This window comes from Borostomias antarcticus (assembly GCF_949987555.1).
Source record: "Borostomias antarcticus genome assembly, chromosome: 9".
NCBI classification, from domain to species: Eukaryota; Metazoa; Chordata; class Actinopteri; order Stomiiformes; family Stomiidae; genus Borostomias; species Borostomias antarcticus.
Genome location: NC_140242.1, coordinates 24,841,852 through 24,860,350, shown reverse-complemented (window position 1 = coordinate 24,860,350; position 18,499 = coordinate 24,841,852). Strand labels below are relative to the sequence as shown.

At 45.3% G+C, this 18,499-nt stretch overlaps 3 protein-coding genes across 3 annotated transcripts; 1 reads left to right on the top strand and 2 right to left on the bottom strand.

Moving 5' to 3' along the window:
- Positions 1 to 647: 647 nt before the first annotated feature.
- pttg1ipb (PTTG1 interacting protein b) lies at positions 648 to 6,741 on the bottom strand. Its single transcript, XM_084443150.1, has 7 exons — positions 6,607 to 6,741; positions 2,487 to 2,542; positions 2,270 to 2,378; positions 2,026 to 2,128; positions 1,433 to 1,498; positions 1,279 to 1,325; positions 648 to 1,006 (listed from the first exon to the last, which is right to left on the bottom strand). Exons 1-7 carry the CDS (start codon positions 6,695 to 6,697, stop codon positions 963 to 965), a joined length of 516 nt encoding a protein of 171 aa, XP_084299276.1. The 5' UTR covers positions 6,698 to 6,741; the 3' UTR covers positions 648 to 962.
- A 1,424-nt stretch (positions 6,742 to 8,165) lies between these two features.
- On the top strand, positions 8,166 to 11,427 carry LOC311312925 (coiled-coil domain-containing protein 89; the record flags this gene model as incomplete). Its single annotated transcript, XM_084442933.1, has 6 exons — positions 8,166 to 8,225; positions 9,184 to 9,585; positions 10,222 to 10,344; positions 10,892 to 10,968; positions 11,150 to 11,249; positions 11,341 to 11,427. 6 exons carry the CDS (start codon positions 8,166 to 8,168, stop codon positions 11,425 to 11,427), a joined length of 849 nt encoding a protein of 282 aa, XP_084299059.1.
- A 260-nt stretch (positions 11,428 to 11,687) lies between these two features.
- On the bottom strand, positions 11,688 to 18,142 carry LOC311313290 (ATP synthase subunit beta, mitochondrial-like; the record flags this gene model as incomplete). The annotated part of the gene is made up of 10 exons (XM_084443406.1): positions 11,688 to 11,785; positions 11,895 to 12,096; positions 12,211 to 12,423; positions 12,511 to 12,633; positions 12,740 to 12,898; positions 13,029 to 13,213; positions 13,511 to 13,632; positions 13,757 to 13,931; positions 14,104 to 14,277; positions 18,046 to 18,142. 10 exons carry the CDS (start codon positions 18,140 to 18,142, stop codon positions 11,688 to 11,690), a joined length of 1,548 nt encoding a protein of 515 aa, XP_084299532.1.
- Between the last annotated feature and the right edge of the window lie 357 nt (positions 18,143 to 18,499).

The following is an 18,499-nucleotide window of genomic DNA, read 5'->3' as shown; positions in this document are numbered from 1 at the left end:
TGGCTAATGAATGGAAATTCCTTTGCAATGTCACAATACAAAAGTCTGCAAAAAGGAATTTATGACATTGATATGCATATTGTATTGATGAGTAGCCTGTATTTTTTTAATACAGGGCTCGTCTGCAGAAGAAACATTGGTCTCCGAATGATTTCCTGTCTAAATAAAGTTTGTCCCACTGAATGATGAGATGACCACAGTAAAATTCAAATCCATCACATCAGCCATGTTAAAGGCATTTATTGAAGAAAAAATACTTCTGAAACCTTTGAATCACAAATCTAAATCAAATGTATCTAATGAAGTTTAACTGACAATCTAGTAGAAAGAAAAACAAAAGTTGAAATGTTACACTTTGGATAATACAAATGCACTGTGAAAATAGAGAAAACATGAACTGAAAAGTTATAATTATAAAACAGAAATACTCAATAAATTGAAAGTATATTGAACTTCTTGAAGATGGAGTTTCTTAATGATCTCTGGCAATAAACAATATTTAAGAAGTTTGCCTTGAAGCATAGGATCCAGTGTAAATTAAATAGGCAAGAAAGTATGGCTACATTCATGTACTTTATACACCCCCCCCCCCCCCCCCATTAACATTAACAATGTAATGCCAACAAGATACAGAAATGTGACGAGATGGTTGCATTCACTTTGCAAGAAACAGGAGAATATGTTTTAAAATGGAGTGCATTTCCTCAGATTCTAAACCCTGGGGTTCCCTCCTCTGCCTTCACAGACTAGTTCCTTTTTCTTTGGCTTGACTCCAATAAAAATAAATGGTCCACTTACATGTCAATTGAAATCATGCATATTTACATGCTGCTAAGAAAATCTTCCACAATCTCCCAGAACAATGAATTATAATGTCATTATTGGCACTGTGAAATACTAAAAGCAGGGGGAAAAAACGAAATCACATTATAGAAAAAGTTGGGAAAAATGAAATGTCATCTTTAGTCATCTTCAAAGCGGACGTATGGGGTTTCCTCAGCCAGACCTGAAAAAAGGTCCAAATTAATCACATAGCAACACTTACAACTCTCATGCAATAATACATTTCTGTGGACTGATCAGACAATCAATGCTGAATACAAATAAGCTAAATTGACAATAGGCGGGGCTAAAACCAAATCAAAGTGAATGGGTTCTCAGCTGAAGCATCCAATTGATCAAATTTTCTGAAGTCCTTAAACATAAAGCTGAACACATTTGTTTAGTAAGCACCACGGCTCTGTGTATGTGACAAAAGATAGGAGGAAAGCTTCTCACCATATTTCTGCCTGATTTCGTGATGTCTCAATTGCATCTCTTTCCTCCTATTTACACATAAACGAAAACATCAGTTTAGACAACAGAGACTGCCATACAACTTAACAAGGCCAAAACGCTTTTGTCTCCAGCTCTCACAGCAACAGCTACTTACCTTTCCTTTTGACGGGCCTTCCTAGCATTAGCTTGGTGCTCCACTTTTGCATCCTCCCTCTTGCTTCTAAAAATAAACATATGAAAAGTTAATCTACAGTCACAGATTGAATACATGTTAAAGTATTCATACTCTGCAATCTCCAGGCAGGAGAGAATCAGGTCCATAGAGCCAACTAGAACAATAGCCTCAACACAATTTATCAATGTGGACTTAAGATACCCCTGACTTAAGAGGTGCATTATTGCCAATGTCACATGCCCCAACAGGCTACAGGAGATGGCTGTAACATTCATAACAGCAGACTGAACAAAGGTCCATTGATTTCACTCTCTAGATGCATTTCAATCACAACACCTCATGTGATCCAGCCATTTACACCTTTAGAGTGCATGATCATCATTCAAAAGAACACCAACTAGGGATTCAGAGCTACTTACTGCAACTATGTTACCCAAACCAGTAAAAACAGCATTTATTTATTCAATTAATTGAATGTCAACTTTATTTAACCAGGCAAGTCAATTGATAAAGACCACATTACTAGCCTACATCGTAATAGAATCTAAGCCAGGATGCTTTGTGCCGCTCACCCGATCCTCTCACACTTGCAGCAGCAGAAGCAGCAGACCAGTATACTGACGATCATGACCACAGCTATCACTGACATGGTGATGATCAGGGCCTGGAAGTTCACTGTGGCAGGCAGGCAGACAGTAATATAAACATGAGGCAGCAAAGATTGGAATAAAGTCAGTGTAATAAGTTATTGCATCTGTATAGTAAATGTCATCTGAATAGTTATTTCATCTGTATGTATGATGAACATTGGTGTACCCCAGCAGAGTCCCCATCGTGCTTTGGCCAGAGGGCAAACGCTGTGAGGGGGCAGGATGGTCCTGACCGGGTACTCGATACATTGTTGAGTTGTTGCGCACCAGAGACACTGAAATACATATCACATTACACATCTGAATTGGAAAACAATGATAAAAACATCTGATTTATCAATATATGAAACTGATGACACGGCATGACATTGACTTATTCTCACCGTCACATTCTTCAGGCATTCATCACAACTGGTGTTGGATTTGGAGGCACATGGTGCTGGAGACAAGTGAAAGGGGAAGATATATATTTTCAGACAGTCATTATACAACTTGTAATGCATTGTCTCCTGGTGCCCCAGTACAAGGGCACAGCACCAGCTTATCCACCAAGGGTTCTTTATTCTTCAACCCACAGGGTTTACACCTTCACTGGGATTCTAATGAATAATAATAAGCTCTGATCAAGTAGATTCGTCAAGCCTCTAACTACCTCCTATCCCTAAGCCCCCCCCCCCCCCCTCCCCGAGAGGGGTACACTGTACTCTGTCCACGACCGGCTCTGACCTGAGGGGGCGGAGTCTCCCCACCATGCCACTATCCACGCCACGGAACCCAGTACGGCAGCTAGGCCACCTCTCATTTTCTCCAGGAAATGTACTTTCTAGTTTAATAGTAAAATACCATAACGAATAACTTGTGCAGAACAACAAAATACTTATTAGTTACTAATGAATAGGCCTACTAAATAATAGGCTAATCAGCCATGTGTGTCACTGCCCCCAATGGTATGTTTTTGTGCGTGGCTGGACAGCCGCGCAGCTAGTATAGCGTTTGTCGGGTTATCACTCACTCCCTCCCTCCTTCCCTCCCTCCCTCACCTCCCTTGGCCTGCATCTCTCTGTTGGCACCACAAGAGGCAGTAGTCCCAGCACACCAAAGTCAAGAAGGACACCAAAATCAACCCGCCGATCTCCACTGCACAAGTAGAGTAGTGGTCAGAGCATTGGACTCCCACTCGGGAGACCGGGGTTCCGGTGGGGATGACTTTATGGGACTATACCCCAAACCTCCACGTTCATCCTTTCACTCCAACCTCTACCCCTTGCCTACGCAAGCGCAGATCGGAGGTTCCACTTGGCTACGGGCACAAACGGGAAGCCTGTGTACCCCTACCTCTCCTATGTGAGAGTAGGCTATTCTCCAAGGCAGGGTAAACTCTAAAAAGAGAAATCAAAAGCCCTAATGGTGTCTTCCTTCCTTTCCTACTAAATTCTTAATATATACAGAATATAAAATTACAAAAAACATACATAGAGTTTATAAATACAAAGCAGTTTATTTGTTATATTGTAGCAATGAAGAGCAATAATTAAAGAGAACATTTATGTAAGTCGCTTATGTAAGTACAATAATAGTCTCATACAGAATAGCTAAATACAAAAAATATACACGGAATCATGTATAATGTGAAGTGAAAAGATATGTAATTAACCACAAGAGGCAGCAGTCCCAGCACACCAAAATCAAGAAGGACACCGAAATCAACCCACCAATCTCCACTGCAGAAGTAGAGTAGTGGTCATACCATTGGACTCCCACCCGGGAGACCGGGGTTCAAGGCCCGGTGGGGATGACTTTATGGGACTATACCCCAAACCTCCACATGTTCATCCTTTCAGTCCAATCTTTACCCCTTGCCTTATAGGTCAGATTATGTCCCAACCCCAACCCTTATTCTAACCCCAACCCACACTAGGGACTGGAAGAAGGACACCAAAACCAACCCGCCAGTCTCCACTGCACAAGTAGAGTAGTGGTCAGAGCACTGGACTCCCACCTGGGAGACCGGGGTTCAAGACTCGGTGGGATGACTTTATGTTATCATCAGTGTAACTGCTTTAGCCACTGACCGCTACCATTAATGTTATGGAAGCTGCTGCTAGTTGTTGTGAGCTCATGAGCTAACTGGCTATCCCGCTCTTATTGTGCTGGATTAGCATTGGAAGCATTGGAACTGACCTATCTTAATTTATCAAACATTATTTCATGTCATTTCAATTTACAACTATTTTAGTGGCATGACTAGCTTCCGTCCTACCAGTCCTGAACAGAAACAAGCCAGCCAGGCACATAAGACAGGCTGGACCTGGCCTGGTTTGTTTGACTGGTGTCATACTGAAAAAGGAAGTTACGCCAATGTAGGTTACCGCAAGTGTGACTTTAGTTGGGAGTAGAGCTGAGCTGTGCACTCCAGGCCATGCTGACTGTCATCACACCTTGACACCCTTGACCTAACTTTGAGGACATCTACCACAACACGTAAAAGCTTCTTTTCGACACTTAGAACCGTTTTGTTATATGGCATAATTCACCACAATACGTATCTTCTATGTAAGGCTACTTTCCCAGATAAACTAAAATAATAATAATTGCGTAATAGGCCTGCATGAGTCATGAGGACTGGTCTAATCTATTTTTGTGTGTAGTACTAGCAGTAGTTGTAATGTGAGCATGTGTCCTTGTGTCAACACAAACACCTCCACAGCTACTGCTTCTCACCTGAACTTCCATACTAACACCTCCACAGCTACAGCTCGGCCCCTGAGTGGGCTAGAGACACGCAGTCTTCGCCGGATCACTGATCTGTCCCCGACCGGCTCTGAGTCTCGCCACCACGCCACAACTCAGACCCTGAGTGGGCTAGAGACACAGGGTCTTCGCCGGTAGGGGCAGGTGGGTGGCCCAGAGCGGCGTACACTGTCCAAGACCGGCTCTTACCCAAGGGGGCGGAGTCTTGCCACCACGCCACTATCCACGCCACGGTCCCCACATCTCAGCCCCTGAGTTGGCTAAAGACACAGTTTTCACAGTTGGGTGCATGTGGATGGCCCAGAGTGAGCTAAAGACACACAGTCTTCACTCGTGGGTGAATGGAGATTGCCCGGAGGTCACTGTACTGCCTGCGACCGGCTGTGACCCAAGGGGGCGGAGTCTCGCCACCATGCCACTACCACGCCACGGACCTCACAACACAGCCTCTGAGGCGGCTAGAGACACACAGTCTTCACTAGTGAAGGCAGGTGGGTAGCCCGGCGTGGCCTACCTGTTCACGACCGGCTCTGACCCAAGGGGGCAGAGTCTCGCCACCATGCCACGGACCTCACAACACAGCCTCTGAGGCAGCTAGAGACACACAGTCTTCACTAGTGAAGGCAGGTGGGTAGCCCAGCGTGGCCTACCTGTTCACGACCGGCTCTGACCCAAGGGGGCGGAACACGCCACGGACACCACAACTCAGTGAGTGGGCTAGAGACACATGGTCTTCACAGGTGGGTGCATGGAGATCACCAAGAGGTCACTGCACTGTCCCCGACGGGTTGTGACCCAAGGAGGCGGAGTCTCGCCACCACGCCACTATCCACGCCACAGATCCCACAACTCAGCCCCTGAGTGAGCTAGAGACAAACGGTCTTCACCAGTGGGTGCAAGGAGACTGCCCGGAGGTCAATGCTCTGCCCCCAACCAGCTCTGACCCAAGGGGAAGTCTTCCACCACACCACTATCCATGCCATGGACCCAGCACATAGAGACACACTGTTTTCACCGTTGGGTGCATAGAGACACACGGTCTTCACCGGTGGGAGGTGGGTAGATGGCCCGGAGAGGGGTACACTGTCCCCGACCGGCTCTGACCTGACGGGGTGGAGTCTCGCCACCACGCCACTGTCCACACCACGGACCCCACAATTCAGCCCCTGAGTGGGCTAGAGATGCACGGTTTTCACTGGTGGGTGCATGGAGATTGCCCGGTCCGTAGTAGTAGCAGTACTGTTACATACGGCTGCAGCAGCTAGCCCACCTCACATTTTCTCCAGGAAATGTACTTCCTAGTTTCTAGTAGTGACCTTTCCCCAACTTCTCAATATATCTTTATTCTTCAGGGCGACTTCATATCTTTTGACAGCATACTTTGAGACTAGTTCACCATAGGCCTATGCATGTATATAATGAGTATTACTAGACACGTCTATTTATACAGACTGCATGTATGTATGTAGTATGTACGATGCATTTTCCAACATTGCTGTTTGCAACATTTGTCCAATGCTGAAACGCCCAATTTCCCCCTAGGGGGATCAGTAAAGTATATATCTAGTAAGGAACAATTTAGATGGCTAACCGAAATGGACACACCCTGTACGTCGTTCGCGCACTACCCAGGTGTGTCATATGATAGGCACGCTGTCAAAACAAAATATTTCGGAAGAAAAAGTAGCTATGCTTAGCTAACTGGCTAGCTAACGTTATGCTTGTTACCACCAGGCTTTCTTAGTTACTTACTTGTTGCTGGAGGTGAAATCTGTGCTTCAATCGTCATTAAAAAGTGAAATACGAATAAAACAATAGGTACAGCTCTGAAAAACACGGACATTATCCTCCAGCGAAGTTTAACTAGCTGTGCCGCTGATAGTTTGACCCGCTAGCTAGTAGCTTACTGTAGTAACAACAGTAACAAGAAGTTGTGATGACTTTTAATGTACTGTTACACTCGCGAGATCTCGAAAGTCTGGCATCGCGAGACTACTGTACTGGAGGCGCAGGGGGTGGAGTTTCTAGTGGTGACGTCAGATTAGTATATATTTGGTGAAAGTTTATTTTTACAAATTCATAGTTGTTGTCTTTCTCTTTAAACGAATTGTAGGCCTATTTGAAATTTGAACACCTAAGATTTGGCTATTTGAATGACCGCCGGTTGAGGAATTGTTTATTTCTATGGGGAACAATAAAAACGTACTGAAACCATGGATGTATTAATAGAACTGAAACGGACGTTTGAGATCATCTAACTTCCGTAGTTTAACGTATTTCCGACGCAAACAAGCTTTGAGGGTGGGACATATGTTTAGACGAATTTGATTGGAACATTTACAAGTGGACGGGTTTTGAGAACTTTAGACAGATTCGATAGAAGGATAGCGTTGATTGACGGGTGGATGTCGTGAGATTATTGGCCTAAAATCTAAGGTACTTGTTGTCGTCATTGCACGTGACCTACCGTTTTCCAGGAAGTAAGAAATTATATACAGTACTTTGATATTTGGCATACATCGTTGAATAGGTGAACACTATGACCAATTATGTGAACCAAAATGGGACAGAATGCTTTTTTCATTTCAGTGCGACTTTAAAGAATGTTGAATCCCATCCTCCACCAATTGTTTGAAATGTGTGTTTGATGTATCATCCAACTATTCGATTGACTGCCCTTATCGCCACATTATGTGCGAGCTCTGAGTTCTCCCGGAGCGCAGTGCTCTGAATTTTCAAACGGGACGCTCGAAGCGCTCTGAACGAGCAGAAAGCACTCCGGGTGCGCTCCGAGCGTATCAATGTGCATGTTATCTTCAACGCTCCAGTCACAGCCTAAAAGAGAATGACTTGGAAGAGTGAGTTGATTGTAATCGAGTAGCCAGCAGACATTTTCACAAGAAGCGCAACAGCACCATCACGTGGTAGTGCAGCGGTAAAACTCCACCTGCCGCAAGACTTGCGCTTTGCTTTCAATAAAGCAAAGTAGCTCAAAAAATATTAATCACGAATAGTTCTCGGTATATGCCTAATCTTGAGGTGTGGGGGGTTTTCGTGTTTTTTTTTATCATCCCAAAGATCCCATGGGCTGAAGTCTTATTCCCATTTCTCATTAGAAAGGAAATCGCAAGGGGAAGGTCTTGAGCGAACTGACAACAGTTGCCATTAGCAACAGCTGAAACTTTGCACTCCCAAGGACCAAGGAAGAGTGGAGGCTGTTAAAGAAAGCAAAACGAACAGTTTTTATTTAGGGTCATAGATCTCGAGTTAAACTCAAATTTTCTTGTAAGCGTTCTACTACGTCTATCGGCATGGCATCACCACAAAGGAGCCCAAAAGACCTTAAGAAGGTGCTTAATGACTCCAAACAGGTAAATAAACAAACTGGGACGACCGCTGCCCCCTCATTGCCTGGCCTTAGCAAAACTACAGTATTGATAGAAGGCTAATAGCCTAAATAGCCTACATAACATCTACGCCTATCTAATTTATCTAGTGTTCAGTCTTTGAGCAGTTGAATTCGATGTCTTAGTTCTCAAGTATAAAATGAGGCTTAACTACAGTGATGAAGACATGAGTTTCACAACAGAATTCTCGTAGTCTTCTGAATGATCAGTTCAGCATGACATCTACACTGAAATCACATTTTGTCTCGCTCATTATTATACAGAATTGTCTGTCTGTTGTTACACAACCGGCCCTATGGTATACTGTAGGTACTTTACCCTAGTAAAAACCTCTCTGGACTGGTCAATTTGCATTTAAATCCTTAGCTCATTTCTAACTGGTACATTTGACTACCTTAAATTGTGTGGGACACACCCCACAGAGAAACAGCTGAAAGGTCAGCTCCAAGGTCACATCCTGTAGGGACCTGTGTATTATGATTATACTTACTTACTTACATGACCTTATAACAAGGCTATTACCACCACTTGTACTGGTGACAATAGCACAGGTCAAACTCCAGGCCCCTTTTAAGGACTAAAAATATTCTCTGTGTACTTGAATCATGGAGCTTAACCACACCTGTCATCATTAGGCCATATCTACCATGTGAAATCAGATATACAGTATCTTCTATACTAGCTGTTGTTTACCTGCTGTGTGGTGTTACTCTGCCCCATCATTTGACCCTGTCCATCTCCATCTGTGCACCTGCAGTTCTACCTCCTTATCTGCTAAGAAGTAGGAGCAACACGTTTTCTAGAAAGCGTAGCCTACAAATATTTTCCCAGACAAAATGTTTATCAACATTGTATCCTCATGGAGCACAGTTTCAACAGTTGTCTGTGGAACACACACCTTTCCAATCGTTCTCTCCCACAGGAAATGGATGATGTTCACAGGTCATTGGAGAAACTCCGGTGTCTCTCCCACGATGAAAAAACTGAGAAGGGGATGCTCCGGTCCAGGATAGACGAACAGTCCAGTTTAATCTGCATTTTGAAGCAAAGAGCTGACGAGATGCTTCGTCGCTGTCAGGCTCTAGAAAGTATAAATTCTGACTTGGAAGCTCACAGAGCAGATGTACAGACAGAACTTGACATTGAAAAAACGAAATCATCACACTTAGATAAAAGATTCATGGATTTGGCGGAAAATCATCAAGCAATGATCAGTTTTAAGGATGAATACAAGAGACAGAACATCACACTTAAACAGGAGAACGAACAGCTTCGGGGGGAAAACGATAAACTTTTCTCTACAGAAATACAAAAGAGAGATGCAGTTATCCTGAAGCTTACCCAAGACATGAGAGAAATCACTGAGCAATACAGACGACTGAAAAATGAGTATCAGTAAGGAAACCTTTTTCGTTCAAGTGGTCGTATACATGGGGATTACTGTTATCAATAGTATTAACCACTTTCAAAAATGAAGTACTAACTTCCATATACACTATAGGCTACAACTGACAATCATTATGTAATGACCATTATGCCATATGACCAATATACATCAATGACCAACCATAGTCTAGGCTACACTGGGTGCTGGTCCACTAATGAAGTGCATCTAACTGGACAGTTTCAAGCAAAACACTAATAATTTCACTCAAAATGCACAACTTAAGGTATCGATTACTATACAGGAAAAAGACAACTGGATTCCTGGCAAAACGTCAAGAACTCATCTTGTGCCATCAGGCCAAGGAGACATCCTGGACAAATGAATTGCATGATGCTCAAAGACAGCTTAAGGATGCCACTTATATGTGCACTGGTGAGTTGGGTAATTTCTTTTATCAATTATGTAAATAACATTACATTTCCTAATTTTGAAATGTATTTTGCTGGGGTTCAACCCATCACTCATGTCCTTAATCCATTCATGGTGCTTTTTCCATCAGATCTAAATCAACAGCTTCAAAAAGCAAGGGAGAAGGATTCTTTGAAAGAGATGGAGCTGCAAGAAAAAATTGAGAGCCTAATCAAGGAGAAGGACAAATTCTTGAATCTTTCCATGCAAAGAGGGAAGCAAATACAGGTAATGGCCGGGTTTCTCGATAAAGAACCTTCTTAAGCAACCCTTTGCATGGGAGTTAAGAAGTACTTTGGAGTTAAGTGCTTCTTAACTCAGTTAAGTGCTTCTTAACTCGTTCGGGAAACCCGTCCAATGTCATGCAGATAGCATATACTTTCATGTTAAGCTGCTTAAGAGCTTAGTAGGGCTGGGTTAAAAAAAACCGATGAATCGATTCATGAATCCCAAAATCGATCTTTTATTTAATGAATGAATGAATAAATGAAGGAATTAATAGTTCATTACTTCATTCAATGATTCATTCATTCATTTTTGGAAACCAGTATCGATACCCAGCCGTAGTAGGTTATGTGTTGCATAACTTGGCAGTCATGTAATTAAGGTTACAGCTAAAAAAAACAAACAAAAAAAAAAAGGTTTTGTAACACTAACCGAATCGATATTGAATCGTAATAATCGATTCAGAACCTTGTGAATCGGAATCGAATTGATTCTTGAAATTCGAATCGATACCCAGCCCTGGAGCTTAGATGTGTTTTTTTCCTTGCAGGAGAAACAGGAAGAGATCCTGCAGTTAGAGGCAAGGAGGAAAGAGGAGGAGAAAGCCAGGGTCGCTGCAGAAGACAGGTATGCTCATACGGTAAAGGCTAGTTCCCATCAGCGCAGAGGCCATTTAGGGTTAAGGTTTGACTGGTCTCTGCATTGATGGGAACTAGCCTCTACCATGCTTATACTGTAGGCTGATGAATAGCCAGTTAAACAGAGGGGGGGATACATGTCTAGTATGCCCAAACTTTGTCCCATCAAGGTTCGAAAGGGAAGCGGCAGCAGTGACAGCAGATCTGAAAGTGATGGAACTTCAGCATGCTCTTGCTGACTCCATCAAGACAAGCAGCAAGCTCAGGAAGGTACTGTATGTGTTGAGGCGTGGAGTAATTGAATGATGAAAATGCCAGTGTGGAGGAGCCATGCTCAACACTGTACATAATTATTTCTTAGAATTTTGAAGCCTATAAGGACCACAGCACCTACCTGCTTACAAAGGAAGTGGAGTTAAACGCCAAGCTTCGCCATGTGATTGGCTGAAGACTATCATCCTAGCATGAGTTAATTGTAATATCAAGCATTTTAATAAAAAATGCACCCAAAACAACCTTTTGAATCGTTTCAGTTAATCTGCTGTGAATAGACCAGTGTAAGAATGACAATACATTTTGCAAAATGAACCCTTTTTTATTCCACCTTCACAGTAAAATGGAAACAACAAGTCAGATGCTCTTAGATGTGAAATTCTACTATACAAATGCCCATCTCATGAAACCCATTTCCCAACCCTCCCAAGTCAATTAGGAATGCTCCTCTGCCAGCTTCGCAGCCTTCTGGACAACTTCCTCAATGGGCCCAACCATGTAGAAAGCCTGCTCAGGCAAGGCATCATATTCACCTATAGGAAAAAGAACGAAAAACGACCTAAGCAACACCTCATCAGAACTCAAAAGCCTCGTCTTTGTTTGAAAACGAGGTTTCATGTAGAGACCAGCGTAGTTTCCTACCTGCCAGGATGCTCTGGAAGCCAGAGATGGTTTCTTTCAGGGGTACCAGCTTGCCCATGTGCCCGGTGAAGACCTCAGCCACCTGGAAGGGCTGAGACAGGAAACGCTGGATCTTGCGGGCGCGGGCCACGGTCAGCTTGTCCTCCTCAGACAACTCATCCATACCCAGGATGGCGATGATATCCTGCAGGGACTTGTAGTCCTGAAGAGGAGAGTGTCGTCTGCTTAGTTAAGTTCTACTGGTTATGGGTGAAACCATCTTCATAGTACTTCTAGCGGCATCTCATTTGTAGTCTTCTTCACCATGCCCACTTACCTGAAGAATCTTCTGCACGCCACGAGCAACGTCGTAGTGCTCCGCTCCCACGATGTTGGGGTCCATGATACGGGAGGTGGAGTCCAGGGGGTCCACGGCGGGGTAGATGCCCAGCTCAGCGATGGCGCGTGACAGCACGGTGGTGGCGTCCAAGTGAGCGAAGGTGGTGGCGGGGGCGGGGTCAGTCAAGTCATCAGCTGGCACATAAATGGCCTACAAGCCGATTAATTTCAATTTCAATTTATGATGAAGCATTGGCAGTCAAGGGAGGGTAAACTTGTAAACTCCTGTACCGCTGACCTGGACAGACGTGATGGAGCCCTTCTTGGTGGTGGTGATTCTCTCCTGCATGGTGCCCATGTCGGTGGCCAGGGTTGGCTGGTAGCCCACGGCTGAGGGGATACGACCCAACAGGGCAGACACCTAGGGTTCAGAGGCACTTGCATAAATAACCACCACTGTATCAAGAGTATATAAACTTCCCTCAGTTTCAGCAAACAATGAAAATCTTAAAAACTGCACCCCTTACCTCAGATCCAGCCTGGGTGAATCGGAAGATGTTGTCGATGAAGAGCAGCACATCTTGCCCCTCCTGATCACGGAAATACTCCGCAACCGTCAGGCCGGTCAGAGCCACTCTGGCCCGGGCGCCTGGGGGCTCATTCATCTGCCCGTACACCAGCGCTACCTGAGGAGAAGACAGCAGGGTCTTTCAAAACGGCTCCATAGTCGGGACTCTATTCACAGGTTATGACCGAGAATAAGACCACATTTTTTAAACCAAGCTTGAGTCAAATACATTTTTAAACGTCACCTACCTTGGAGGTGGTGTCCTTCAGGTTGATGACACCAGACTCAATCATTTCATGATACAAGTCATTCCCCTCGCGGGTGCGCTCTCCCACTCCGGCGAACACGGAGTAGCCGCCGTGGGCCTTGGCCACGTTGTTGATCAGCTCCATGATCAGCACAGTCTTGCCCACACCGGCACCACCAAACAGACCTGATCAATTGAAGAAAAAAAAGAAGAACAATAATAACTAAGAATAATAGCTTATTATTATTATTATTCATAATAATAATAATAGTAATGTTAATAGTATTTTAAAAATTATAATAACCATAAATATAACAATAAATAATAATATATTGATGATGATGATGATGATGATGATGATATTATTATAATTATTATAATTATAGGAATTATTTAGAACAGTTTAATCTATGCTAAAAAGCTATAGTGGGTATGCTGTACAGAATTAAAATGAAGGCCAGGTATATGAGAGATGTCACCTACCAATCTTGCCACCCTTGGCATAGGGGGCAAGCAGGTCTACAACTTTGATGCCTGTGACCAGAATCTCCTGCTCCACGCTCATGTCTGTGAACTCCGGGGCTTCGGCATGGATGGGAGCAGTCCTGAAACACAGTCCGATCTAATCAATTACCATGTTTATTTACTGAATACTCAATTATGTAATCAATAGGTTTGCATTTCAAATCCTAAAATTTCTCAGCATTACAAGTTATACACATGACGTACTGCTGGGTGCTAATTGGACCCCTCTCATCGATGGGCTCTCCAATGACGTTCATGATCCTGCCCAGAGTCTCCGGACCCACAGGGATCCTAATGGGGGCCCCGGTGTCCAGGACCTTCTGACCGCGAACCAGACCCTCCGTCCCATCCATGGCAATAGTCCGGACCGTGTTCTCACCTGAAAAAGGGCAGGGAAGCAAATTCATTCAACATTAGGTACAATTTTTTTAATAGTCTTTGATATGAATCGACCAGGGATCGAATCCCCGACCTCCATATCTCAGGGCGGACACTCCGGTGTTTAATGGCCTCATAACTTAGTGGGAGTACAGATTCTCTTCTTCACTCACCCAGATGCTGTGCGACCTCCAGCACCAGCCTGCTGTCGCGGCCGGCCACCTCCAGGGCATTGAGGATGGGGGGCAGGCCCTCGTCAAACTGGACGTCCACAACGGCACCAATGACCGCTACGATGCGGCCATGAGCGACCACGGCCTCGGCTGAAGGAGCAGCATAGTTTCTGCCTGTATATGAATCATGACATGAATAATACTAGTCTAATGTTAGCCTGAAAGTTTACATTATATCTAGCTAGCAAACTTAATGACATTACCATCAAATCTAGTGGCAAGCTAACTTAATTAATAGAAGGCAATTTTCAACAAGTCACATTAATGAATCAAAAGCAAAGTATCTCAATGAGGTTGTACTGTAGCCTTGTTAGCTACATAGCAGCTGTTATTTGGAGGAGTTAGTTGCAACCGAAGTCTCGAGTGACATAACTAGCTAGGCTAGCTGTTGCTAACTTAGGTAACGATTAGTTTACTAATTAGAAGTGGGACTCTCCATATTAAAGGTCATCATCAGTCTGCTTCAGCTCTGGTTGTCTGTCCAGAGAGGGTCTCTGGTCTGGTTCTGTCCAGAGAGGGTCTTTTGTCTGGTTGTCTGTTATGAGAGGGTCTCTGGTCTAGTTCTGTCCAGAGAGGGTCTCTGGTCTGCTTGTCTGTTCAGAGAGGGTCTCTGGTCTGGTTCTGTCCAGAGAAGGTCTCTGGTCTGGTTCTATCTAGTAATCATGAGTTTGTAATTCCAGTTCTGTATTCTGGATGTCTCGCCATGGACTTCAAACCCCCCCACCCCCAGCCCCACCCCCACAGACGTCCTTGCTCCTGTGCTCATGTTGTCCTCTCTTCCATTGTTCTTCTCGTTTTATTTTGTGTGTCCCCCCCCCCTCTCCACCTATCCTCTCTGATCCCCTCCCTAATGTTAGTGTGTTCCCTCTGCTTGTGCCACTGCTGATTTCTGTGTTGTGTATTTCTGGCTCAGATCAGTCTTCCCTCCCTTGCCTTGTGTCTGTGTGTTCGTCTGCCACGCCCATCCCTCGTTATGTTCAGCTCCACCTGGTCCCGTTCCCCTCGTTAAGTCTGTCTTTCTAGTCCCTCCCGGTTCCGTTGTCGTCTGTCAGTTCACGGTTTTGTATCATGCTGCGTGTTCCTGTTGGCTTTTGTCTGTGATTAAAACTGAAATGCGCCTTCCTTGCTGCCTCCATCGTGACAGCGTCCCTTCCTGCGCTTCTTTGGGGCCTGATCCCCGGCGTTGGCCCTGACCAGAGACACGCTTCCCTGGCTGAGGGCGGGCAGTAGGCTGGCCACCGGGGGGGCGGGGACCGGCTTGGGAGCGTCTCGCGCCGCTCTCCTGGACAGCAGGCGGCCGTTCTGCACCGGGGGCCTAGGGCAGGTCTTGGGCGTGGACCTGATCTCTGTGGCAGGCTTCTCTGGAAGGGCGTCTCCAGGCGGGCAGAGCATCATGATGTTTTTGAAGCTGGAGGCAGGAAGGTCCAGCTCCTCCATGCACAGGAGAGGGCTGTAGGGCCTAGGAACAGGCTGGCTGGGCCTCACATCTGGCCTAGAGAGGCTAGCTGGGCAGCTGGGCCTCACATCTGCCCTAGAGAGGCTAGCTGGGCAGCTGGGCCTCACATCTGCCCTAGAGCGGCTAGCTGGGCAGCTGGGCCTCACATCTGCCCTAGAGCGGCTAGCTGGGCAGCTGGGCCTCACATCTGGCCTAGAGAGGCTAGCTGGGCTGCTGGGCCTCACATCTGCCCTAGAGAGGCTAGCTGGGCTGCTAGGCCGGGAATCAGGCAGAAGATTGTGCTTCTGCAGCACCTGAGTGATGGAGAGCACCTTCCTGCTCCTCTGGGGGGTGGGCGGGGCACACAGGGTCGGCAGACTGGGAACCAAGGAGACGCCGCTTTTGATGTGTGTGAACCCAGCAGGGGCAGCCGAGCGTCCAGCCAGGAGGGCAGCCGAGGGCTGCCGGTAACGTCTCGCCTGCCGGGCTGCCTGGGCCGCCGTGGTGGGCCTCTTGGGGCGGACGTCAGCGGGAGCTGGGATCCGAGGGAGAGCTGCCGTGGGGGAGAGGGCAGAGGGCCTGGAGGAGGAGGCTTTCACAGGCGCCTCACTGACCCCTCCACCCTCCAGGAGCAGTGTGCCAGAAGGGCCCCGCGATGCGCCGGCGGTCCTCAGACCAGCACCGCTCAGGCTCGGGAAGCGACTCATGACACAGGTTCTGCAGAGACGGAGAGAATGATGAATAATCTACTCCATTTTTGGTGATATGAAATGTTACTGATGTTTTTTGTTTTTTTTACCTCTAAGCACGATGAACTGTAGGTTGCTCACTTCTTATCAGAGTCCAGTTGTCTTGTTGAATGAAATGGCTCTATCCAATTCTACAAGAGAGACGGCACCAGGATGGCAAAAACATGCCTTTTTTGTGAATGTATAATAGGATGCCACTTGCTTTGAAACTTTTACTCGTTTGAGTTAGATTACATTGAGTAAAGAATTGCAATATAAATGGAAAAATAAGTGATTATACATATTAAATTATACAACCGTTCATAAACCTAAAGGAAAAAGTAGATATTATACACTAATTTTTCCTACCTTCGGTCACCGTGAAGTTCAAACCGCAAATGGTCATCTCTGATGACACCTCAGCTTTTGTAGGCTACACCCTGACCCTGCGTTTTATGACACAATAATCCAAGTGTGTATCTCTGCAGGCCGGAGACTTCGAGGGGGCGGGTCAACTGTCAATCAATTTTTACTTTGGCCAATCAGAGGCTGACAATCACGAGATGCACTTAAAGGTACGCAATGTAGTTTTTGACCACTAGTATGCGCTCTAGAGCATATTTGAGAAGGTGGTCCCCGAAAATTGCGTACTACGTCATTGCATCAATACGCGGAGCACATAATAGTGACGTTTCACACATCTTTGTTGTTTTCAAAACATTAGCTAAATATCATTTTGCGAAGAAATTACAAGGTAGGAAAGACATTCAAGTGATTCAACATGTTTATTAGACTACAAGGAACCATATAATTGAGGAATTTCGAAAATAAACAAAGAACGGATTGTTTTGATTCACGTTTCGTTGGGTGCCTTTAACATAGACATGTAGAGAAACCGGAGGCTTATCCAAACACACCGGCTAACTGTAGCTAACTAGCATAAACGCTAGTTGACATCATTCATAAATCTCAGTACGTTAATAGTCTCTATCACGGAGCAACGAACTAAACAGAAATATAGTCTATTAACATACGGCAGCATACTCACGTTTCTTCATGTACATACAAGGGGAAAGTATAAGGAAAAAAGGCAGAAAAGATCTGTTCGGTCGGCGAAACTAGGCAAGTCATCACAGAAGCGGGACCACTCCCGCTCATCATACAGGTGCCCAGGCTGTAGCCAATCAGCGGCCAGATAACGAAACCCATCTTCCAAACTAAGAGTATTGAACTAAACAAATAAAGGCTAAAAATGTAGGGGCCTTTTGTACAACCTAAGTAATTTACAAATGTTCTGACCCACTGTGACACATTTCCAATAAAGTCAGATTGGGACTGTGATGTAACCACATTGTCACGTTATTTAATTACATCGTAGTTATGGATTTAAGCAGCAGTGGCGGCTACGTTCCCTTACAGTGTCCTTGAGGACGGCTATTTTGGTAATTTTGCGACTGAAAAGGCAAGTGTCAGCTAGGTGCCAGCTAGGTCCGCTGCTGGTACCGTCGCAAAGTTACCACAATTACACCAATGTGTCCCGTCAGTTTTACGTACTGTGTTAGTAGGGAGGGAAAACGTGCTAATTACCACACGTTAACTTAGCAAGCAACTTCAACAAACGACCTTGCAATATCGTATATGAATGAATGAAACATAGCGTTAGCTTGACTGAGCGCGTCATTTCTATTAATTACATTCAATAACTAAATAAAGGCTTACGTGAGTAGATTGCTGCTGGCGCCCTGCTGAATGCCTTAAGGGGGTTCACCACCGGCTTCCGAGCTCCGGTGCAGCAGCGGCCCACTACACCCAACATGGTTAAGATAAGATGGCTGAAGGTGGAAGGGACAGCAGCGCTCCGAAACTTTTATGGAGTGTAAATGTAGACAGTACCCGGGCCGCACCGACGGCTATGGCTGCGGCTCATTCCAGTCAGGTTCCGCCTCCCGGTTCTGAAATTCAAACCGGGTCCGAGTATGCCGTAAAGGTGATGGTTTGCTCTAACTTTGGTTTATGTGAGTGGCTGGCTTGTTTCTGTTCAGGACTAGGACGGAAGCTAGGCATGCCACTGAAATAGCTGTGAATTGAAATGACTTGAAATAATGTCTGATAAATTAAGGTAGGTCTTGTCGCCTGGACACATCAGTTCCAATGCTTCCTATGCTAATCCAGC

Excerpts from the sequence above, each read along its gene's own strand:
- pttg1ipb (XM_084443150.1), bottom strand. The coding sequence starts at position 6,697 with ATGTCCGTGTTTTTCAGAGCTGTACCTATTGTTTTATTCGTATTTCAC. Across the intron at positions 2,543-6,606 it reads GATTTCACCTCCAGCAACAA|CACCATGTGCCTCCAAATCC; the intron begins GTAAGTAACTAA and ends ACTTGTCTCCAG. Across the intron at positions 1,499-2,025 it reads TGCAAGTGTGAGAGGATCGG|AAGCAAGAGGGAGGATGCAA; the intron begins GTGAGCGGCACA and ends GTTTATTTTTAG.